Source organism: Macaca nemestrina, chromosome 5 (assembly GCF_043159975.1).
Source record: "Macaca nemestrina isolate mMacNem1 chromosome 5, mMacNem.hap1, whole genome shotgun sequence".
In the NCBI taxonomy this organism is placed as follows: Eukaryota; Metazoa; Chordata; class Mammalia; order Primates; family Cercopithecidae; genus Macaca; species Macaca nemestrina.
The window spans coordinates 77762418-77787954 of NC_092129.1; the positions used below are offsets into that span (position 1 = coordinate 77762418).

Consider the following 25537-nt stretch of genomic DNA (forward strand, 5'->3'; position numbering starts at 1 on the left):
TGATTAGAATATTTGTGAATTCAAGTGCTGAAACACACTCAGCATTGTCCCCACTTCGTCTGACTTAGGGCCCCCTTCCTGCTGGCATTGTGTTCCCTCTACAGGGAATGTCCTTCCCGCCGTTTTAGCTCAGGAAGTGGATCTTCCTCAGTGCCAACTCAGTCACGTTTTCTTTTAAAGCTGCCCAGTGGATTGAGGCTCCCCTTCTCTGTAAACCCTCAGGGTGCTTAACACCTGTGGCATGTATTACACTTTTCTGTCTACTTGTCTTATTTTCCTGAAGACGGAGGCTTCCTTTTTCTGACCAGTGCCTAGACTGTAGTAAAGGTTCTATGGCCTTAACCATTGCGGAAGTTCTCATCAGCCATCACGTGAAACTAACATGGATCCTGAATTTAAACTGTTTGAGCTCAGGAATAAGAGAAAAGGCCCTGACTGATCTTCCTTTGAAGAAAGATAGATATCCCTACGGTACCTCAGCATTTCAGTAAGTTATTGATTCTTTTTTTCATTGAGGGTCCATTTCAACCATTGAAAAAATTGTCTCAATAATAGAAGGTTAAATAATGATGCCATTAAAAATCAAGTACAATATTAATTATATTTAGCACCAGTTTAACTCTTGTCTAATGATTCTAAAATCACGTGATCTATGCTGTGCTATTCAAGGAGTCCAAAGGCAGGGACATTTTTATAGCAGGAAGGAAGTTAGGCGATTTATTGGACTGCTTATAAAAAGAACTAAATGCAATTTAGATTGGATAATGTATTTCCAAGTTAATTAGATTGTAGGTTATTGCGTACAAAGCCATTGCCTGGGACGAACTTGCAGCAGCAGCAGCAGCTTTAAAATTGATTTTCTTGATTTACTTGTAACAGCAATGCTTGTGGCTGGAGCTCTTCTAAGGAAATATGCTATGATTTATTTTCCTTTCTGTCCTACATGTTGTAATGTAAAATTCTGTAATTTATCTCGTTAGCTGTTATCTGTGACTCTATATATTCTTGCATATCTGAAAATGTAACAGGTGTTTAGAGTTAGCACTACTGACTGAAGTTTGTAGGCTTCAATAATTTAGGCCCAGGTTTTTGTTTTGTTTTATGGACTTCTGGCATTGAAGGCCAGTGGAGAGGTCACCCTATATTCTGTAAGGTTCAGTTGTTGATGTAAGATATTGGGTAAAAAATTAAGAGAGGAGAAGTTGGAAAAAGATGGGTATGGGAATTTAAAAATCAAATAAGAGATTGCATGTGTGATCATGGACTTCTGTACTCTTGGAGGCGAATCCTATAGTAAAAATAGACTTGCTTTCTTTCACTTAGGATTAACTCTGCCTGTTCTCCTGAAGTAGCCCCCGTTGTACTTTTCCCATTTTGTCTTGTAAGTAGATGAGAAAGTCTTCCATGAGTGTTGTCTGCTTACAGAATACAAGGATGGTTGTGTTCTTTTAAAACTGAAATTTGGTTGACTTGAGTGTTGAACTAGCTTTTATTACTACAATTTAGTTGGTGGCCAAATGATTATACTTTGTATTTAAAATTGTCTGTGGCTCCAACCAACGTAGTTTGATGGTGACCGATCACCAACTTATTCTGTTTTTTTGTTTGTTTATTTGTTTTTAGACAGAGTTTCACTCTTATTGCCCGGGCTGGAGTGCAATGGCGCGATCTCGGCTCACTGCAACCTCTGCCTCCCGGGTTCAAATGATTCTCCTGCCTCAGCCTCCCGAGTAGCTGGGACTACAGGCGTGTGCCACCACGCCCAGCTAATTTTCTTGTATTTTTAGTAGAGATGGTGTTTTACCATGTTGGTCAGGCTGGTCTCAAACTCCTGATCTCAAATAATCCTCCTGCCTCAGCCTCCCAAAGTGCTGGGATTACAGGCATGAGCCATAACGCCTGGACTTTTTAAAATTTGTTATAAACAGAGTCTCACTGTCTCCCAGGCTGGAGTGCAGTGGCATGATCATAGCTCACTATAGCCTCAACCTCCTGGGCTCAAACAATTCTCCTGCCTCAGTCTCCCAAGTAGCTAGGACTACAGGTGTGCACCACTACACCCAGCTAATTTTGAAAAATTGTTTTGTAGAGACAGGGTCTTGCTGTGTTGCCCAAGCTGGTCTTGAATTCCTTGCCTCAAGCAATCCTCCTGCCTCAGCCTCCCAAAGTGCCAGGATTATAGGCGTGAGCCACTGCACCTGGCCCTTCATCTGTTTTAAAGTGAACTATTTTGCACATGTTTGTACAATCATAAAACATTTCATCCTACTAGGTGCATTTCCTTCAAGACAGATCCCCCATCCTTCTTAGGGAGAGCTACAGAAAACAAAGGGTGGAGAGGGAGGCTGAAGAACCTCTGACTGTCCCAGGAATCTGCCTCCTCGGTGGCTGGGTAGCCAGTCCTCAGCCCAAGGCCTCCCTCAGTCATCCAGAAACCCTGTGCTTGCACTGCCTGATTTTCCCTGTCCAGGACCAGTGGAGTTGGTTTTTGTTCCTTTTACAGTTTCAGAAGACTCTATCCAACTCACTGCTATATACAAAAATAGTAATATAGTGAGGAAGCTTTCAATTCCAATTAAATAGATTCCTCCTCTCAGCCAGGCCTCTGCTCAAACCACCTCCAGGGCAGCCTCCCTGCTTCCTCTCTTCAAAAAGACCCCCTTGCCCCTGCTCTGGCCCTCTTTCAACACTGTTTTTACTTCATGGAATTTCACTACCTCACATTCTTAGGTGGTTCCTGTCACAGATACTAAGATACAGGTCGAGTACTCCTTATCTGAAATGCTTAGGACCAGAATTGATTTGGATTTCAGATTTTTTTTTAATTTCAGAATATTTGCCTTGTATCAGGTAAGCATCCCAAATATGAACATTTGAAATAGTCCAATGAATATTTCCTTTGAGCATCTTGTTGGCACTCCAAAAGTCAGATTTTGGAGCATTTTGGATTTCATATTTTCAGATTATGGATACTTAACCTGTATTTATCTCTCTCCCTGCGACGCCAGGATATAAACTCCACAAGGGCAGAAAATGTATTTGATTCATTGTCAGTCCCCTTATAACTAGCATGTATCTGTCCATTTGTATACATTTAGCAAATATTTAATGACTAACAGCTCAGTAGATTAAAAAAATGATTGGCTGGACACATGGCATGTCTTATGTAGTAGCAAGAGGAGAGGTGGGCAAGTAAGGATCTGGCACCAGGCCTCGATTGCCATACTCCATGGTGGGAGGTGAGGCAGAGCCGGCCCGCCCCTTTTCCTTTCCAGGACTCAGCCTCAGCATTGAGAGGGAGAAGCCAGAGGAGAAGCCTGCCCCTCCAGGGGCCACTTGCCTCCAGCACTGTGGCCTAGAGTGCATCCTCTCCAGCTGAGCAAGTGTTCTCCCTATTCCACCAGACTCATGCTCTCTGAAATACAACTCCATTTCTTGCACTTTTGCCTTGGATTTAGATGTGCAAAATATGTGAACCTTCCTATGCAAATTAAGATTTGAATGTCATCTGCTTCACAGTTCTAGCCATCAGTTCTAAAAATAGTCATTTTATGGGATTTGAGAAAGAGATTAAGACCACAAACTTACAACTGAGTTTTTCCCTAGCAGACAGCAGCTGTTCAAACAAAACATAAATCTGGGAGCTTTGAAGAGCTGTGCTGTTGTGCTGCAGCTCAGCCCAGTAGGTGGAGGTTCCTAGGGAGGAGATATACTCAGCATGGGTGAGATCTGTGGGCCTGCAGACAGTGTGTTCATGTTCTGCCATCACCCGTGAACCTAGAGGACAGAGTGATGGAAATCGATGATTGTGAGGCAGCGAAATTAGGACTAGCATTAGTGAACGCCCCGCCCCATGTCTGTGGCCATGTGCAGTTAGCGCCATTTGACTCTTGTTCTTGTGAAAACTACAGAACATTTGTAGCAAGGGCTTTATAGGCTGAAATACCAGTAAACAGCCAGAGAAAAATTAACACCAGCAGAAATGTGACTTTTAAAAAGTAAGATGACCTGTTAGGGACTTTCTGTGAACTTACAGGGGTCCTGAGAAGTCATACCCTGCTGCCTGACCTCTGACCAAACAGTAATCACAGGCATTCATTTCCCCAGGTCAGTGAGGACTCAGAGTCTTCCGACAAGAGGGGCAGTTTGTGTTATCTGTCACTCCTTCCCCATTTTTCTAGCACAGCTTTAAAAATTACTATGGCAAAGATACCAGCATCTTTGCCATTTTGCTGCTTTATCATCTTACATGGACTATATGCTACACAAACTAAATTAAATTAAATCAATGCATCTCCGCCCCGCCCTCCTCCAGAGTAAGTTTTCACTGACTTGGGCAAGTAAATGAGTGCTTCACCCTAATTAATGTAATAGAAATTCCTGTGCTGGTATTCTTGTCCCATTCTTAGAAGAGGGAATTTCCTGGTAACATTGCCCCAGATAATAATTATTCCTTTGAGACGCTGCAGGCATCACTTCTCCAGGCTAAATAATTTCAGTCCTTTTTCTCCCAGGTTCTAGCATTCTATCCTTTAATCTTGCGAGTCTTCTCACTCCTACTTGGCTGAGAATTCTAAGTCATCTGAGCTAATGTGCTACCTGGTTTGGAGTCACTCTGTCCTCCCTCACCTTCCAGATGTGCCAGCGACTGTGGTCCCTGTTATCTAACAATGCTACCTGGCTAATTACCTGTGGGCTCTTTTCTGCTGTGATGAACCCAGCAGATCATTTATTTGCTGTGTAAACAGCCTGTTTCTCTTCTTGTCTATTTACCTTTTCTATAGACAATGTTTGGTTTGTTTCTGAGTAAAGTAGCCTTGACCAAATGGACTAAGGGGCCATTTGGGGCTCATTATTTTGTATGTGATTGACAGATAGTTAAATTTTTCAGTGGGGTATTACACATTCTTTAGGCTGTGGTATCAATATGCTGGCACTTCAGAGAGCCAGCACCATGTAGTGTAAGATGAGGACCAGCGGTGGAGTTGGGGAGGGATGAGAATCACAGCTCTTCCACCATTTATTGCTGTAATGTACCTAGCCTCCCTTAGCCTCTCTTACCTCATATATTAGATGAGAATAATGTTATTCGTGTGGGAGAGTAGAGCGGATGCAGTGAATTCAGGTTTGTAAGCATTTGATGTGCTTACTGTTGGAATGTAGTTTTACAGACAAGGTTGTTTTTGTCATGATGGGTGGTATTTATATATATAAAGGTAACAGAGCTGATTTTCATCTAGTTGAAAGTCTGTGTGAGTGGTTTAAGTTCTTGGTACAAAGATATAAGAGACACATACTTATGATAATTTTATATTAAATATGTCATCAGCTGTTATACAGAGATAGTTACTATGAAAAACAGAACTAGGAGGGAGGGGGGCAGAGGATAAATCCAGAGTGTCTGCCTTTCAGATAGCTGGACTCAAGAGGAATGGGAAATTAGAGGGAAGAAGTGTCTGATGTTTCTGCTCATTGAAAACTGTTTTTCCAAACAACCTCATTAAAAAGTGGGCAGAGGACATGAACAAATCATTTTCAAAAGAAGACATACATGCAGCCAACAAGCATATGAAAAATGCTCAACATCACAAACCATTAGAGAAATGCAAATCAAAACCACAATGAGATACTATCTCACACTAGTCAGAATGGCCATTATTGAAAAATCAAAGAATAATAGATGTTGGCACAGTTGCAGAGAAAAGGAAACACTTCTACACTGCTAGTGGGAGTGTAAATTAGTTCGGCCATTGTAGAAAACAGTGTGGCAGTTCCTCAAAGAATTGAGAACTACCATTCGACCCAGCAATCCCATTACTGGGTATATACCCAAAGGAATATTTGTTCTGTCATAAAGACCCACACATGCATATGTTCATTGCAGCACTGTTCACAATAGCAAAGACATGGAATCAACCTAAATGCCCATCAGCAGTAGACTGGATAAAGAAAATGTGATACATAAACACCATGGAATACTATGCAGCCGTAAAAAAGGATAAGATCATGTCCTTTACAGGAACATGGATAGAGCTGGAAGCCACTATCCTTAGCAAACTAACACAGGAACAAAAAAACCAAATACCATATATTCTCACTTCTGAGTGGGAGCTAAATAACAAGAACACATGGATACTGGAAGGGGAACAACTTAAGGGTGGAGAGCAGGAGGAGGGAGAATATCAGAAAAAATACCTATCGGGTACTATGCTTATTATCCAGGTGACGAAATTACCTGTACACCAGATCCCTGTGATACACAGTTTACCTACATAACCTGCTTGTGTACCCCAGAACCTAAAAGTTAAAAACAAAAATAAAACCTTTTTTGTGTGACTTGAGCTCTAAGTTATGAATATTGTCTTAGGGGGCTCAAGGGTAAAGGGACAGCAGTGTATCTTTAAGATTAAGCATGATTTTGGTACTAATAGAGCCTCTGTCCTAACCTGTACTTTTGGGGGTTGATGATACCAGAGAAACTTTTCTGTACATTTTTTGTGTGTTGGTTTGCCCTGTCTTCAGCAGTGATTATGTATTTCTGTGAAGTTAATAGGCCCCTTGTGTGGAGCCTACCCCCCGTGTGGAATCATCTCATAAGGAGACACATCCTGGAAGTGTCCCGGAAGCCCCTAGACTTGAGTTTTCCAGACTCCTTGGCCAACAAACACGGCCATCCCCTGGGGGCTGTGGCCATCACCCCACCCTGCGGCTGCTTGGCCTCCTATGGTAGAAAGGGAAGATGAATGATCATCAGCGCTCCATCTGTCTGGATCGGAATGAACAAATCTCTTGCTGCTTCTCCGTCACAGCCCTTCACCTTTCTTTTTCCCTTGGCTAGATGGCACCCTGAGCTTTGGATTTTTTTTTTATTATTATTATAAGAATTTTCTAACTTGCATATTTGCATTTTGGCCTAAGATAATGATGGCCATGACCCTAGCAAGGCTACCGCAGGAACCGTGTTCTCCTCAATCACCTTTCCAGAGAGCTTTCTTTCCCTACACTGTCAGTGCCAAGGAAGGCTGAAAATGCAGTGACTGTGGGTTATAACCTGTGATGGCCCCAGAAGGGCTGTGACTTCATCACCTCCTGTAATCCTCACAGGGTCCCCACTGGACTCATGAGAAAAGGGGGAGGCTTCTAGGGGTTATGGAGTAGCCCCCAGGTACACAGCTGGTAAGCCCAAGTCCATTGTTGATTTGACTCTGGCAGAAGGGAAGGGCTTTCTGGTCTACCTCATCACCACCTCCCCAAGCCATGGGACCCACCCCTGGGTAATTTGGGAATCCAGATAACCAGCCCTTCAGTAGGAAATATGAGTTACTGCCCCACAAGGTGATTGCCCTACTAGTAGAAACCTTACTACCCAGAGCTCAGTTGGGTTTCGTGACCCCAAATTAAATGAAATATAATACAGGTAAATGAACTTCACAAAATTATTACAGTGCTTTAATGCTCTGGCCTGGGGACCTAATTGCTTTTATTTTATTTTGTTTTATTTTTGAGATGAGAATCTCGCTATATTGCCCAGGCTGGTCTTTCAGCCTGGCCTCATGTGATCTTCCCACCTTGACCTTCTAAAATGCTGAGATGACAGCCTCATGCCACCACACCCAGCCCTCTAGCCAATTTTCAATAAATATACTGAATTTTCATAATATAGTGTCTAACATTCTCTACTGTGCTTTTAAAACCAGTATTCTCAAAACAGCTTATTTTATTTTGCTCGAGGCAAGTATGCATTATCCCTTTTTGCTTCCCACAAGAGCAAAAGCTTAAGCATTTGTCTTCCCTTCACTTCCTGCCAGCGTCCCATCATCTCTATCTGCTGGGGTCACCGGGACTCGAGGCTGTTGATGGCATCAGGACCAGCCCTGTACGTGGTGCGTGTGGAGCACCGGGTGTCCAGCCTGCAGCTGCTGTGCCAGCAGGCCATCGCCAGCACCTTGCGTGAGGACAAGGACGTCAGCAAGCTGACCCTGCCCCCCCGCCTCTGCTCCTACCTCTCCACTGCCTTCATCCCCACCATCAAGGTAAAGCCCTCTACCCCTCCCTCTTCCTCCTCCCTCACCTGTGCTGGCTCCCCACAGAGCCAGGGCAGAGACAGGTGAGGGTACCAGACTGAGCACATGGGGCCATGTGCAGCTGTGCAGGATCCTGATCCTGTCATGTGCTGCCAGGTCTGCAGTCTGTCCAAGCATCATGGTCCATGTCCATGAGAGATTTGCCCTGTGTGGTGGCTGTTATCTTTCTCATGGCAAAGCTGGTATTCCTAGCTTGACTTCTGTGTCCCTCTGATGATCAAAGGAGTGACCATTATTCAGCATTTCCTATATACTAAGCATTATACCAGTTAATTTTTAGAAATCTGTCTTGTTCAGTCCTGCTTTCCTGACAGATGCTGCCATTATTCCCATTTAAGGAAGCAGGAAACAAGTTAGGAGAAGTTAAGTAACTTGCTCCCTAGCTAGTTAGGGGAACAGTCAGGATCAGACCCACCCCAGTTCTAGGGCCAGCTCTTGGCACTGTGCTGAGGAGAGCCACGCCAGCCAGCGCTCAGCGTCAGCAACCTTTCATACCAGTGGGAACTCTAGAAGGTAGCATGTAGAATGCATCTGCCAGTTGCTGTTTAAGTGTGGGTCCCCCTAACCTTGGGTTTTCCCAAGTGGTTCTCTTTTGTATTGTCTCTCTCTTCTTCTAAGTAGCAGACCCATTTGTTGGTTACTTTTTTCCTGAAACATCAAAGTTTTAGAATCTATTGGTTTTTGTTTTTGTTTTTGTTTTTCCAAGTTGCCTTACACTATTGATTCTACACGAGCAGATCTCAACGCTGGTGTATTATATAGCATTGGAAAATACAGGTGCCCAAGCCTGCCCCTATGGATCCTGATTTCATTGTCTGATATGGGATCCTGGTTTAGATGTGTTTTGAAAGCTCCCAGGAGATTCTCACATGCTCCTGCCATTGCAAATCACTGTTCTACACCACATAGTTAGCCTCTCCCCAGGCTCCCAGCCTGTGCTCTTTCTGGAACAGTGGTGTTTTTAGTTGACCTGCCCCCGTGCTCACTCTCTTTCCCTCTCTCTCTGCCTCTCTGGAGTCCCAGCTCTTCCTTTTCTTCCTGTGTCCTGCAGCCCCCAATTCCAGATCCGAACAACATGAGAGACTTTGTCAGCTACCCATCAGCCGGCAATGAGCGGCTACACTGCACCATGAAGCGCACAGAGGACGACCCAGAGGTGGGCGGCCCGTGCTACACGCTCTACCTGGAGTACCTGGGCGGGCTTGTGCCCATCCTCAAAGGGCGGCGCGTCAGCAAGCTGCGGCCGGAGTTTGTCATCATGGACCCGCGGACGGATAGCAAACCAGGTGGGTCCCTTGCCCGAGGGACTGGGACCTTGTTCTCTGTGGTCATGGGCTGTTACGCCTTACACCCCAAACAAAGAGAATGCGTACTAATGAAACGTGAGCCTGTGGTGGCTGGTGTGGAACTTCGTTGAAGAAACCCACTGAAATGAACTGTTCTCTAAATGTACTTTTTGACAGGTTTTAAATCATATTTCGTGGGCAGTGGATAGCTGGGCTGTGAATAGAGGAACCATTGGCTGTCAGGCAAGGGGAAGCTAGTGCAGGCCTCCCGGGAGCAAGGGTTTCCTCTTCACAGTTACGGAGTGTTCATCCAGTGTCTTCATGTAATATTCAGACAACTTGAAAATAATAACAAGATACAGTCCCTGCCCTCCCAGAGTGGATGATAAAATTAAAATCAAACCTTCAGCCTCCTGCCCCTCCCTAGTCTACTGTTAACTGCTTTGTACCTGATTACTAATGACAATTTTTTGCTCATCCATAAAGATGTTGGTATGAAACACCCTTTTCTTCTAAAAACCTTTCCCTGTGGTGATTTTCTTTGCTCAGTTAATGTATTCAACATGCTCCCTGCACACCTCTCTGGGATCCTAGATTGTAAGCTTCAGAGGGAAGGGACTGCGTTCTTTTTTTGTGCCACTTGGTGCTAGGCTAGTGTCCGTGCACCCGTCAGTCACTGCCGGCTCAGTCTGCCACCTCCTGTGAAACTTTGCCCATCACCTATGGCAGAATGAGCAACACACTTAGTCATTGTGCTCCAGGCTCTGCCCTGCTGAATCCTGTGGGCCCTGAGGGGAGAGAACTGAGTCGTCTTTGTGCCCCCAGTGGATTTGGATTTGTTTTCATTAGTTCATGCTTCCTCTCGCCACTTCCTCGCTCCAGTTTACTCTCCTGCCCATTAGTCTGGTCCCTGCCTCTCATTACGGCCTGGAGCTAGCATGACATGTGGCCTGACCAGTCACCCCAAGTCACAGTGTGGTGGGCTTATTCACTCTCAGCCTGTACTCAGCGCTGTACAGTTGCCCCACCTCTGCCTGCCAGCCTTCATTTGTTCAGCATCAGCAGTGCCACTCTACTACCCCTGCAAAACAGCAATACCGCTTGTCAATATTAGATATGAGTCTGTTTTTTCTGTCTTTTGACTCATGTGACAAGCTAGTACCAGAAACAAAGAAAGCGACCAGCAGAATTGGGGCTGGTAGGGAAGCAGACTGAAAGGAAGGAGAGGACAGATTCAGGAGGAAGGCAGGCACAGTGGGAAAAACAGGAGAGAGAGAAGCGCATATTCACGTGGGACGGAAACATGGTTTCAGGGAAAAGGAGAAGGGCCACCAATGGTTAGAGATGACTGGGGTGGGGGCCGTGGGACAGGCCCTGAGCCCAGGTTTGCAGCAGGTGTTCTCGCTGATGTCAGCACCTCTGAGGTTACTCCCCTGGGTGCAATTTTATAAAATCTGTATTGAGATTAAATGTTGACAGTAACTTAGGTGAAGAGCTTATTTCCTCATGTGTGCATAAATTCCTCACTGAAGAAGAGGACAGGAGGCTGTGCTGTGGAGTACCCAAGGACTAGGCTTGCTTGAACCTGGCCCGACTACCCCAAATGCCTGCTCTTCCTTCCTGTTCATGTTTATCAGCTTGTATCAAACACAGACCCACTCATTTGCGCACAATCCTTTGAGGGAATAAGATGTTGTATTTTTATAATTAAAAGAGTTAAAAGCTATAAAACAAAGCACATTGACTAGTGCCTACTTTGTGTGGGATACTTGAGTCTCCTGCTATTATTAAGTAATACCAGGTCATCTCTGCTTTTAAGGAGTTTCTAAACCCTTTTAGGTGATAAGACAATGTAAGCACTTGAAAAGTTTAAAAAGTCAAGATTTAAATACCTGATGACAAAAATAGAGGATATGTCACAAGGCACAATATGACTAATTGCCACCTGAATGGCATATACAAACTATTTCAGAGGAGGAAAAGAATCCCTGACATTGAGAAAACAGGAATTTCTTTTTTCTTTTTATTGGGGGATGGAGGGACAGGGTCTTGCTCTGATGCCTAGGCTGCAGTGCAGTAGTGCCATCACAGCAGTGCAGTAGTGCCATCACAGCTCGCTGCAGCCTTGACCCTCCCAGGTTCAAGCAGTCCTCCCACCTCAGCCTCCTGGGCAGCTGGGGCTACAGGTGTGCACCACACTTGCTAATTTTTGTATTTTTTGTAGAGACAGGGTTTTACCATGTTGCCCAGGCCGATAAACTCCTGGGTTCGAGCAGTCCTCCGCCTTGGCTTCCCAAAGTGCTAGGACCTATTACAGGCATGAACCACCGTGCCTGTCCAGGAATTTCTTATCGTTAAAAGCTGATTAACTCATTGAGGCCGCCATATCATCGTTTCTCAAAATGTGTTCCATGCACCACCACCTCCATGCAAATCACCTGGGATACTTATTTAAATACACGTTCCTAGGCTTACTCTTAGATTACGATTCATTAGGGCTGTGGTGGGGCCTACATACAAACATGCGACTTAATGGGTTTCCCAGGTGATTTTTATGCACTAAAGTTTGTGATCCACTGTCAGGTGACTTGGCAGATATGTCCCTCAAAATTACCAGTGTGTATTTTTATACCAGATACCATGAGTCCCAGTATTTTTTTTTTTTTTCAGACAAGGTCTCACAGTGTCTCCCAGGCTGGAGTGCAGTGGTACAATCATGGCTCATTGCAGCCTTGAACTCCTAGGCTCAAGCAGCCCTCCCACTTCAGCCTCCAGGTAGCTAGGATCGTAGGTATGCACCACCACACCTGGCTAATTTTTTTTATTTTTGTGGAGATGGGGGCTCCATGTGTTGCCCAGGCTGGTCTCAGCCTCCTGGATTCAAGATCCTCCAGCGCTCGCCTCCTGTAGTGCTGGGATCATAGGTGTGAGCCACCATGCCCGGCTTTTTCCCTCCACCACCCCCACCAGTTTTCTTTAAAAAGAGATGGGGTCTTACTCTGTCACCCAGACTGGAGTGCAGTGGTATGATCGTAGTGCACTGTAAACTTCTGGATTCAAGTGATCCTCCCACCTCAACCTCCCGAGACTATAATAGGCACACACCATCACACTTGTCTAATTCTGTTTTTTGTAGAGATAAGGTCTCAGTATGTTTCCCAGGCTGGTCTCAAACTTCTGATCTCAAGAAGTAAAGTCGTCCTGCCTTGGCTCACCACAGTGCTGAGATTTACAGACATGCTATTGCACCTGGCACACATTTTCTAAAGGAATCTTTGGCCGGGCGCAGTGGCTCAAGCCTGTAATCCCAGCACTTTGGGAGGCCGAGACGGGCGGATCACGAGGTCAGGAGTTCGAGACCATCCTGGCTAACACGGTGAAACCCCGTCTCTACTAAAAAATACAAAAAACTAGCCAGGCGAGGTGGCGGGCGCCTGTAGTCCCAGCTACTCGGGAGGCTGAGGCAGGAGAATGGCGTAAAAACCCGGGAGGCAGAGCTTGCAGTGAGCTGAGATCCGGCCACTGCACTCCAGCCTGGGCGACACAGCGAGACTCCGTCTCAAAAAAAAAAAAAGGAATCTTTAGCCACAGCTTGCTATGGACTGACTTGTGTTCCCCTAAAATTCATATATTGAAGTCCAGACCCCCAGTGTGAGGGTAGGATGACATTTAGGGGAGATTAAGATTAAAGGAATTCATATGCGTGGGTCCTGATCTGATTTAGTTACTGGCCTTAAAGAAGAGAAGGAGAAAGAGACCTCTCACCACGCACGTGCACCAAGGAGAGGACATAGGACACAGTGAGAAGGCAGCTCTCTGCAGGCCGGGGCAAAGCCTTCACCAGGAAACAGGCGTTGTCACCCTAACCTTGGGGCTGCTCAGCCTCCATAATTGACTGGACCCGTTATTTAGTGTGTGTGCATGCGCACTCGTGCGTACACACACGCATAATACTGGTTTTGTTTTTCTGGAGAACCCCGACTAATACAGATTTTGGTTCTAAGAAATGGGTATTGCTGTAACAAATCTCTAAACATGTAGAAGAAGCTTTGAAACTGGGTAATGGATAGAGGCTGGAAGAGTTTTGAGGTGGATGCTAGAAATATGGAAGTTAAGAGCAATTCCGGTGAAGTCTCAGTTGGAAATGAGGAATATACTGAAAACTGGAGGAAAGGTGATCCTTGTTATAAAGCAGCAAAGGATTTGAGTAAACTGTTCCAGTGTTTCCGTGGAAGGTAGAACTTGCAAGTGATTAAATTGGATATGTAACTGAAGAGATTTCTAAGCAAAGTGTTGAAGGAGCAGTTTGGTTCCTCCTGATGGCTTATAGTAAAATGCAAAAGGAGAGAGATGAATGGAAGAAGGAATTGTTAAGATAAAAGATGAAGATTTAGATTTAGAAAATATTTAGGCTATTCATATTGCAAAAAAAATAAGTATTAAATACATTTTGAAGAAAATACCAAAGTTATGGCTGGACTGTCATTTAATAAAGCGCTTACGAAATTATATGAGCAGAGACACTGCCAGTTTGAACTGTAGTGGATGGAAACAGGATGAAACGAAGGAGGAAGGCTGTTGGACTTCTTAGCTTTGACCAGCTGGAATGATGGAGGTGTTTGGCCACTAACATGCATTATTCTTCAAGAAGAGGGAAAAATAACTCTGAAAGTGATTCAGAGATCATTAGGTCCACCTCTTCAGTTTCAGCAGGCCAGATGGCCTTTGCACAGAGCCTTGCAGGCAGAGCCATGGGGGCAGGATCCCTACCAGAGCTATGAGGGTGATGCTGACACCCCAGTAGACCTGGAGGACAGGATATCAAACCAAAGAGGACTCCACTCAAGCCTCAAAATTCAATGGAATTTTCTTTGCGAGATTTTGGATTTGCTTGGAACCTGTCACCACTTTTGTACTTCCAGTGTCTCCTTTTTGGAATGGGAATGTCTATCCTATGCCTGTCCCACCATTGTATTTTGGAAGCACATAACTTCTGTGGTTTCACAGGTTCACAGCTGGAGAGCAGGTTTGCTTCAGGATGAATTGTACCTCAGGTCTCACCCATACTGGATTTAGGTGACAATTTAAATGAGACTCTGGACTTTTAGAGTTGATACTGAAATAAGTTAAGACTTTGGGGGCTTTGGGAATAGAATGAATATATTTTGCATGGGAGAAGAACATGAATCTGAGAGTGGCCAGGAGTAGAATCCCGTGGACTGAATTGTGCCCCCACGTTCAACCCCAAAATTCATATTGGGAAGTCCTAACTCCCAATGTGACTGTATTTGGAGATAGGACTTACAGGGAGGAGATGAAATTAAATGAGATCTTAAGGGTGAGGTCCTAATTTGATAGGGCGATTGGCCTTATAAGAAGAAGACAAGATTAATGCCTGTGATCCTGCGCTTTGGGAGGCCAAATCGCAAGGTCAGGAGATGGAGACCATCCTGGCTAACACAGTGAAACACCGTCTCTACTAAAAATACAAAAGATTAGCCAGATGTGGTGGCGGGTGTCTGTAGTCCCAGCTACTTGGGAGGCAGAGACAGAAGAATGGCGTAAACCTGGAAGGTGGAGCTTGCTGTGAGCTGAGATCGCGCCACTGCACTCCAGCCTGGATGACAGAGCGAAACTCCGTCTCAAAAAAAAAAAAACAACCAAGGAAAGAGAGCTCTTTCTTCAAGCACATACACTGAGGAGAGGCCACCTGCAAGCCAGGAAGAGAGCCTTCCCCAGAATCCAACCATGCTGGCACCCTAGCCTTGGTCTTTCAGCCTCCAGAGTGTGAGGAAACAATTACTATTATTGGAGCCACCCAAGTCTGTGGTATTTTGTTATGGTGGCCTGAGCAGATTTAGAGTGTATATTTAAAAAGCCATTAAAACCATTTTTCAAGATTTTATTTTAAAAATATATGTAATTGGCCAGGCGCGGTGGCTCACGCCTGTAATCCCAGCACTTTGGGAGGCTGAGGTGGGCGGATTACGAGGTCAGGAGATCGAGACCAGCCTGGTTAACACGGTGAAACCCTGTCTCTACTAAAAATACAAAAAATTAGCCGGGCGTGGTGGCGGGCGCCTGTAGTCCCAGCTGCTCGGGAGGCTGAGGCAGGTGAATGGCATGAACAGGGGGGGCAGAGCTTGCAGTGAGCGGAGATCGTGCCACTGCACTCTAGCCTGGGCGACAGAGTGAGACTCCATCTCAAAAACAAAACAAAACAAAAAAATATATATGTATAATTCAGGAAGCCAGGCACAGTGGCTCACACCTATAATCCCAGCACTTTGGGAGGCCAAGGCAGGAGGATTGCCTGAGCTCAGTAGTTCAAGACCAGCCTGGGCAACACAGTGAAACCCTGTCTCTACTAAAATGCAAAAAAAATGGCCAGGTGCGGTGGCTTATGCCTGTAATCCCAACACTTTGGGAGGCCAAGGTAGGCGAATCACCTGAGGTCAGGAGTTCAAGACCAGCCTGGCCAACATGGTAAAACCTTGTCTCTACTAAAAATGCAAAAATTAGCCAGGTGTGGTAGCAGGTACCTATAGTCCCAGCTACTTGGGAGGCTGAGGCAGGAGAATCACTTGAACCCGGGAGGTGGAGGCTGCAGTGAGCTGAGATTGCACCACTGCACTCCAGCCTGGGTGACAGAGCAAGACTCCGTCTCAATAGATAAATAAATAAATAAATGACTCCGTCTCAATCAATCAATCAATCAATAAAATAACAAAAAATTAGCCAGCCGTGGCGGTAGTCCCAGCTACTCAGGAGGCTGAGGCAAGAGAATCGCTTGAACCCAGGAGGCGGAGGTTGCAGTGAGCCGAGATAATGTCACTGCATTGCACTCCAGCCTAGGCAACAGCGAGACTCCGTCTCCCCAAAACACCCAAAAAGCCTTCAACCCAGAAGAAATTAGCGGATTCTTGAACACTGACAGAATTGAGATGTAAAGCCCCAGACGTTGTAGTTAAGCCTTAGGTTTTAAAAGACCAATCCCAGCTTACATTTTTCTACAACTTAGATGTTTTTACAGAACACCCATGATAAACTGATGACACAATCTCTAGTAGTATGAGGTACACCCAGCCACCACCTCAGCCTTCGCAAATGTGGAGCTTATGTCATGCACTGAATTTTTAGTTGTGCTGATGATAGACGTCAGAGTGGCAATGCCTGCACGTGTGGAATTATGACACTGAACAAGCAGGGCTCAGGGCATATTTTCAGAAAGCCATTTTCTTTGTCTCTTGCCACCCCTTAAATCATCATTTATTCTTTCAGAAAGTATTTATGAAGTCTCAGGTAGTCTCTGCGGTTAAAGCAGGAGGCAGGACAGATGACTTTCCTTCCCTCATGGAGTTTGCACTAGTTGGGGAGACAGACAATAAAGCAATAGTTACGGCCGGATGCAGTTGCTCAGCTCTTCTAATCCCAGCACTTTGGGAGGCTGAGGCAGGAGGATCACTTGAGTCCAGGAGTTTAAGACAAGCCTGGGTGACATAGCGAGACCCCATCTCTATAAAAAAGAAAATAGTAGTTATGAGTGAAGGGATAGAGGAAGTGGTCTGGGACATGGTATTTGAGGGATCCTAGCATTGATGAGTGAGTCAGGAGCTGAGTGGGCAGTGTCTTACTGGGTTTCCTCAAGTCGAGTCACACACACTGGCATGTTCTGTAGTCTTGCGTGCATGCTTGAGTCATGACAGAGATTCCTTTGATCCAGTGATTCATAAATTAAATCATAAAACACTGCTCAGGGTTCGTGCATTAAGCCTTTTTATTTGCTTAAACACAAACACCACTGCGGCTTCACTACGGCTTTTACTGGGTCCAGGCGTGGCACCTCCTGATTCAGTGAGTGCTTTAAGAAGGGGGTGATGTGGGCAACACAGCCTGGGGCCAGCCTCCTTTCCAAGGAGCTTGCCAAACTTTTCTGCCCCTGAGGGGCCCCTGTTCATAGATGCTACCTCCAAATGCTCAGAAACTTCTAGATTGGTTTGGATTAAGAAACTCATCCTTTAAAATATAAACAGCCCTTTTGGATGGTAAAATCACTTATTATGAATTATTTCATTATGATTGAATGATTCAGCTTTTTTATTACCTGGCAAGGCACTTGGAGCCTTGAGGCAATGAGATTTTCATCAGCAAAACAAAGTAATCTGGAAGAATGGGGTCCTCACATTGAAGACAGACCTGGGGTGGTGGAGGGGATAGGGGGGATTTGGGTGGTGAGGGGATGTGATAGCACAGTGGGGATGGGCAGCCAAGGAGAGGAATTCCAACGAGGAGGAAGTTTGCCCCACAGTTTTGCCATCACCCCACTCTGCACATCATCTCACCATCTGCCTGAAGGCCCCATGCGGAGTACCCACAGAAGAACCCAGAGCCATCCTGAGAGTTCCCACCACCAGGTCTCCTAGCCTTTGCTCCACGCAGGCAAGCAGCTCTACCAGGTGGGAGAGCCAGGCCCCCACCACGAGACCTGTGGCAATTCCAGGGGACTTTCTGGCATTCCAGACCTAAGTGGAGCGGACCTGACTCTGTCAGGACTCTAATTCAAGCAGGCCTGGCATCAGCAAGGACCTTCTCAGGTCAGAAGCAGGTTCTCAGTGAATCAATGAGTCCACAAGCCCCTCACTCAGCCCAGGTTCTGTGGCTGCCTAAAAGTCCTCATGAACCCAGGTGGGCACCTGTGTGTTGTGAGACACAACAGCACAGCCATTTTGGTTTCAGCTTTTGGCAAACTGTGTGTATTTTGTACATGCCTAGAAACATTAAAATACCATGCCCATTTTGACAACAGTAGGAGTAATTGCCTACTTCTGCTTAGAAAATCTAAAAGAAAAACAATGCTAAGCTTCTTTCTGTTTCAACCTCTAGGTCTAAAATGATGGCCTGTGGAGTCCATCTGTCTTTTAGTTTATAGTAATGATCATTGGTAGGGGCTAATTGATATAACTTCCCTTGAAATGTGCTGGTTGGTGTTTTACCAGATGAAGTCTATGCGAACAGCTTGATTTCTACTGTGATCGACAGCTGCAACTGCTCAGACTCCAGTGACATTGAACTGAGTGATGACTGGGCTGCCAAGAAATCTCCCAAAATCTCCAGAGCTAGCAAATCACCCAAACTCCCAAGGTAATCTCAGTCTTCGGGGTGATCGTCCTTTCTTGTGCCTCTGAATATGTGTGTTTGTGGCTGCAACAGAATCCCACTGAAACTGACCAGAAGAGTCAAAGAGCCACCTCCCTGCCTTTTCTTCCAGAAGATTCCAGCTGGAATAATTACAACTTCTATTTGTTTTGTTTTGTTTTTCCTTTGGGATAGACAAAGACACCCAGAAGTTTGCTACACCCTCAGAACTTCTCTAGGCGTTAGCAATGATGGTGGGTGGCAGAGGGGTGGCCATAGTTCCCGGGCTTATATGTTTTTTCTTATAGTTTGAGAAAAGGAATAAAAAGGTTCTCCAGTGGATGTAACATGTTGAAGAGAATGCCAGATAAGATGCCTGTAATGCCAGAGCCGGGCACAGTGGCTCACGCCTGTAATCCCAACACTTTGGGAGGTCGAGGCGGGTGGATCACGAGGTCAAGAGATGGAGAACATCCTGGTCAACGTGGGGAAACCCCGTCTCTACTAAAAATACAAAAATTAGCCAAGCATGGTGCGGGCACCTGTAGTCCCACCTACTCGGGAGGCTGAGGCAGAAGAATCACTTGAACCCGGGAAGCGGATGTTGCAGAGCCAAGATTGTGTCACTGCACTTCAGCCTGGCAATAGAGCGAGACTCCATCTCAAAAGATTAGATAGATAGATAGATAGATAGATAGATAGATAGATAGATAGATAGATATAAGATATAAATAGATTAGATAGATATAAGATAAATAGATAAGATAGATATAGATAAGATAGATATAAGATAGCTAAATAGATATAGATTAGATAGATATAAGATAGATTGATGTGGGATAGATAAGATAAGATAGATAGATAGATAGATGGATAGATAGATGCCTGTAATGCTGTAATTGGGAAACATCAACACATCGCATCCACTGTAGAACCTTTTTCTTCACTAAGATTTCTAGTTTTAATTCTGTGATTTTTTTTTTCTGATGCCATGAAAAGCTAAGGTATAAGTTACATACAGATACACATCTGTCCAAATGGTAAACACCTAGCCCGTTGTACAAGGGCTATCCCAGTGTCTTCCCCCAAGTTCAAGATAAAGGACATGTCATCATCCCAGAAGGTCCACCTGTGCTCCCTCCATTTGATACCCACTCCCTAGAAGTAATCACTGTTCTGACTTCCATCATCAGCTTTGCTTGTTCTTGAACTTCATATAAATCGAGTCAAACAATATGTTCTCTTTGTATCTGGCCTTTTTTTTTTTTTTTTGCTCAGTGTAGTGATTTTGAGTCATCATGTTGTTGCATGTATCAGTAGTTTGTTTTTCTTTATTGCTCCATGGTATTCCATTGTAATGAGTATACTACAATTAGTTTATTCTGTTTACCAATCAATGGATATTTGGTAGTTTCCAGTTTGAGGCTATTATGAACAAATCCATGACAAACATTCTTATACAAGTCTTTTTATGGACATGTGCGCTCATTTCTCTTGGGTATAAACTTAGGAAAGGAGTTGCAGGGTCATGGGTTAAATATATGTTAAAGTTTATTAGAAACTGCTGAGCAGTATTCCAGGGTGGCTGCACCCACATAAATCCCCACCAGCAATTTCTAAGAGAGTCCCAGTTTCTTCCATCCTCAGCAGCAGCTCTGTTGTCATTTTTTAGAAATAATTCGGCCGGGCGCGGTGGCTCATGCCTGTAATCCCAGCAGTTTGGGAGGCCGAGACGGGCAGATCACGAGGTCAGGAGAGCAAGACCATCCTGGCTAACAAGGTGAAACCCCGTCTCTACTAAAACTAACCGGGCGAGGTGGCGAGCGCCTGTAGTCCCAGCTACTCGGGAGGTTGAGGCAGGAGAATGGTGTAAACCCAGGAGGTGGAGCTTGCAGTGAGCTGAGATCCAGCCACTGCACTCCAGCCTGGGCGACAGAGTGAGACTCCGTCTCAAAAAAAAGAAAAAAAAAGAAATAGTTCTACCTTGTTCTGGTAGGTGTAGTGGCATCTCATTTCAGTTTAATTCTAATATCTCCAGTGATGGATGCTGCTTAGTTTACATGTTTCTTGGCCACTTGGCTATCTTCTTCTTTTGTGAAGTGTCTGTTCAAGTCTTCTGTCCTGTTTATTATTGGGTTGTTTTATTGAGTTGTAAGAGTTCTTTCTTTTCTTTTTTTTTTTTTTTTTTGGAGGAGTCTCGCTCTGTCACCCAGGCTGGCGTGCAGTGGCACGATCTCGGCTCACTGCAACCTCTGCCTCCTTGGTTCGAATGATTCTCCTGCCTCAGCCTCCTGAGAAGCTGGGACTACAGGCTTGTACCACCACAACCGGCTAATTTTTTGTATTTTTAGTAGAGACGAAGTTTCACCATGTTAGCCAGGATGGTCTCAATCTCCTGACCTCATGATCCACCCGCCTCGGCCTCCCAAAGTGCTGGGATTACAGGTTTGAGCCACTGCGCCCGGCCCAAGCTCCTGTGTACCCTCCCCTCCCTTTAGAGCAATCACTACAGGAGCATCTGAATATCTCATTCTTTTTTTTTTGAGATGGAGTCTTGCTCTGTCGCCCAGCTGGAGTACAGTGGCGTGATCTCGGCTCACTGCAACCTCCATCTCCTGGGTTCAAGTGACTCTCCTGCTTCAGCCTCCCGAGTAGCTGGGACTACAGGCACGTGCCACCACACCCAGCTAATTTTTGTATTTTTTAGTAGACATGGGGTTTCACCATATTGGCCAGGATGATCTCAAACTCCTGACCTTGTGATCCACCTGCTTCGGCCTCCCTAAGTGCTGGGATTACAGGTGTGAGCCACCGCACCCAACCAAGAGTTATTTCTTTCTTCTAGATTTGAATCCTTTGTCAGATATCTGTATGGCCATATAATCCAGCACGTGGCATTCTTCTTTTGTGGTTAGTGCTTTCTGTGTCCTGTTCAGGATGTCTTTGGTTACCTAAGGTCATGGAGCCCTTCTTCAGTTCTCTTCTATCAGCTTTCTAGTTCTAGTTTTAGCTTTCATGCTTATGGATTAATTTTTGTGTTTGGTATGAATTAGAGGTGAATGCTCATTTTTTAAATATGTAGATATCCAGTTACTCTAGCAGTCTGATTGATGTCTTTTTTCATCTTTGTTCCAGAGCTTGTTAAAATTGCATGTAACATTATGAACTTTCCTATATTTCCAAAGTGCTTTTTTCCCATTATGTAAGCAGAGAGGACATTTAATGCGTGCCACTAAATCCTTCGCCTTTAAACGTCCTCTTCAGGTTGCCATCTTGCTGTAGCTGGGCCTCCTCCTGCTGTCCTTTCCCCATTTGGACCCTTCACAGAGCAGCCAGGCTAATTGTCCCAGATCATAGCTTTAGGGAGCTCAATCTGCCATCCCCCCATTCCTCAGGAGCCCGGTTTCTCATCAAGCTCAAAACCAGTATATATGAGACAATGCATTTTTTCACAGACTGTTTTAAACCTTACCATACTCGTTTTAATCACACTGTCTTTGGGGTAGACTGTCATTAAACACATGTGTCTCCGTGTTATAAATAAAGGGACTGAGGAGCAGAGATACAACATGGGATCAAAAGGCAGCCAAAAAACTTTACTAATTTGATTTAAATATTGCAGATGGTGAAATGCTAGATAAATTTGTTGAAATTCACACTGTTGCAGAAGAAATTAGAAAGATCACTGGCCTTAGGGTAAGAAATGACTTGTCCCACCTGCTGTTTTCCCAGGACGGATTGTGCAGGCCTCTGGCAGAAGCCAGTTTCCACGCTTGCTCCAAGGCAGCAGAGAGTGAAAGACAGTTAATTATTTGAGTTCCTTACAAATGGATCGCTGGATCTCATTTCAGTATATACTCAGTATATTTTGGGAAGGGGTCTTGCTCTGTTGCCCAGGCTCAAGTGGAGTTGTGTAATTGTAGCTCATTGCAACCTTGAATTCCTGGGCTCAAGCGATCCTCCTGCCTCAACCTCCCAAGCAGCTGGGACTGCAGGTGTGTGCCACCACACCCAGTTTCTCAATATATTTTAAAATGTATATTATTCAATGTAAAGTTGTCATTCTTTCCTCATATTCATAAAGCAAAAGCAAGGGGAGAGCTTTGTTAAATTCAGGCACTGGCTGCAGGGTGAGAACCCAACATACAGGCTGGCTGTCCAGAAAAAGAAAGGAGTGCCAGAGTCAGGGCCATGCTCACTATTCCCACCGCGGGTGCCTGACCCCTCCTGGCCTTGCCTCCCCAGGATCAGCATCGAGGCCCGCAAGTCCCCCAAGCTGCCCCGGGCTGCTCAGGAGCTCTCCCGGTCCCCGCGGTTGCCCCTGCGCAAGCCCTCTGTGGGCTCGCCCAGCCTGACTCGGAGAGAGTTTCCTTTTGAAGACATCACTCAGGTAGGAGCCCGCAGCTGCCCTGCCTCGCTCCCCTCCTCCTGGGAGCTATGCCCAGAGGGCCCCTTCCTACCCGCTGCCTGCCCTGCTCACTGCCACCATGGGCCCCTGAGCTCTGCTCCACATCCTGCATGCCACCTGCTACCTCAGGAGTCGCCCTCAGGTGGAGCTCTGGCTTCTCCACCTGTGCCCCTCAGCGAGTTCTGATCTTACAGTCACTGGGAGAGAACCTCCCACTTCCTATCACAGCTCCCACCGTCCAGCCCTGCCTGCCTTTCCCTCCTGGCTCCTCATGCCCCCTCACCCTCCAGGTGCTGTAGCCACACCTGATTCTCACCTGCCCCGGGCTTTGCCCTGCCTAGATTGTCACCACACCACCTCCTCATCCTTGTTTCTGCCCCATGCTTCCAGATGGAACTCCACCACCACCTCTGCTGTGAAGGCCTCCTGCCCTGGCTTAGCTGGGAGGGGCCAACACACCTGGTGTAGAACTACCTTATGACATTGCTCAGTGACTTCTTTATACAGATCATTACAAGCTTTATCTCCTCCATCAGGTTATAAGCTCCTTAAGGGGCTGTATTTTGTCCATCTTTATTTTTGCCGTTGCATACATACCTTGGGCATAATAATTTCTTAAATTTTAAAAAATTTAATTGAATGAGAAAACAGATGATGGGTAGTTTCAGGACATCCTGGTATCAATGCAACCGATCTTTTCAGGAGAAATATCCAGGATAAAAATGGATTCAGAGTTAGATCCCTTTCTAGGCTTCTTTAAATCACACACCTGTGGACATACTGGGACACACCCCCACTTTTCCCCCAGCTCGATGTGCACCCACTCACTGCTGCCTGCCTGACTGCCCTCGTTAGCTTCTGATCTTGGAAATGGTAGATGAGGTAGAGAATGGGTGTTTCTTTCAGTGTACACTCGTGGTTTGTTAAGTAATAAATATTAACATTCTTACTAAGTGACCAATTGAAAATATGGAAATAGATTGTGATTCTTCTTTTTTCTTTTCTTCCCCCACCACAGCACAACTATCTTGCTCAGGTCACGTCTAATATCTGGGGAACCAAATTTAAGATTGTGGGCTTGGCTGCTTTCCTGCCAACCAACCTCGGTGCAGGTAAAAATCACGTCCTGTTCTCTCATTGTCCCAGTTGGAACAAACTAAAATGTCCAGTTTCCACCTTTAGTGGTTTAAAATAGAAGATGAGCTTTTAAGACAGCAAAAGATTAGCATGTATTTTACCTCTAACCCTTAACTTCGCCACAACGATTTCACAAAAATCAGAATTCTCACATGGGCTTTTTGCCAGTGGCATTTTTTAATCTTTTAACTTTTGTTTTGAGACAGTGTCTTGCCCAGGCTGGCGTGTAGTGACATGATCACAGCTCACTGCAGCCAAGACCTGGGCTCAAGCGATCCTCCTGCCTCAGCCCCCAAAGTAGCTGGGACTACAGATTCGCGTCACCATGCCCGGCTAATTTTTGTATTTTTTTGTAGAGACAGGGTTTCACCACGTTGTCCATGCTGGTCTCAAACTCCTGAGCTCAAACAATTTGCCCACCTCAACCTTCCAAAGTGCTGGGATTACAGGCATGAGCTACCACACCTGGTCACCAGTGGCACTTTCATTTTTTGCTCTAAGCCCTGACTTATAAAAACAATAGAAATATAAAAATGATAGGAATAGCCAACATTTGTATCACAGCTCTCATAGATTTCTAGAAACTTTGACTTCTAGGCCTTTTGCTGTGGGCGGATTTTTGGTAAACTCCTGAAGAAAGTGGAGAAGAAAGCATTGGAGACTATAAGAAGTTAGCTAAGGCCGGGCGCAGTGGCTCACGCCTGTAATCCCAGCACTTTGGGAGGACAAGGCGGGCAGATCACCTGAATTTGGGACTTCGAGACCAGCCTGACCAACATGGAGAAACCCTGTCTCTTCTAAAACTACAAAATTAGCCGGGCATGGTGGTGCATGCCTATAATCCTAGCTACTTGGGAGGCTGAGGCAGGAGAATCGCTTGAACCCGTGGGACAGAGGTTGCTGTGAGCTGAGATCATGCCACTGCACTCCAGCCTGGGCAACACGAGCGAAACTATGTCTCTAAATAAATAAATAAATAAAAAACAGGTTAGCTGACTATTGGTACAATTCTTAGTGGTAAATTTTTATAAATTTGATTTCTCAGTACCAGATAAATAGCCTGTCCATGGCAAGTTTGAAACTAGAGGAAAACTGAGCCAACGAAGTAAAAGCCGGGCCAGAACACGAACATGTATTCTGATCTGCCCTTCTGCCCAAATGAGTTGCAGTATCGTGTCATATTTACCCCAGAGACAGTAATGACATGAAAATGGCAGAAGGTCCATTCCAGAGCAGCTTCCTTCTGTTGAGGAGGTCCCTATGTGAGTTGAGGAGCTGTGTTGCTCCCCGCGTCTTCCCCAGTTGCTGAATCATTGCATGCTGTACACCTCTGTCTGCAAGGCCAGCTCAGCCAGGGGGGCTATGGCCCTGCATTTTGAGCATGCTATGCATAACCTACTAAAAACGGTTTTTGAAAAATTCTGAATCTATCTATGAGTTGTACGAAGCAACTCATACACAGATCCTTTAAAATAGATTATTACTAC

The 25537-nt window shown here is 45.3% G+C and overlaps 1 protein-coding gene across 5 annotated transcripts in view; it reads left to right on the forward strand.

The window, feature by feature from the left end:
• Positions 1-25537, forward strand: part of LOC105478743 (TUB like protein 4) — a 287369-nt gene that overhangs the window by 246517 nt on the left and 15315 nt on the right. For all 5 annotated transcript variants that reach the window (XM_071096652.1, XM_011736357.2, XM_071096651.1 and 2 more), the window contains 5 exons: positions 7809-8033; positions 9136-9370; positions 18367-18511; positions 22751-22895; positions 23932-24025. In XM_071096652.1, coding sequence (XP_070952753.1) covers positions 7809-8033; positions 9136-9370; positions 18367-18511; positions 22751-22895; positions 23932-24025 — 844 coding nt within the window. The remainder of the gene's footprint in view (positions 1-7808; positions 8034-9135; positions 9371-18366; positions 18512-22750; positions 22896-23931; positions 24026-25537) is intronic.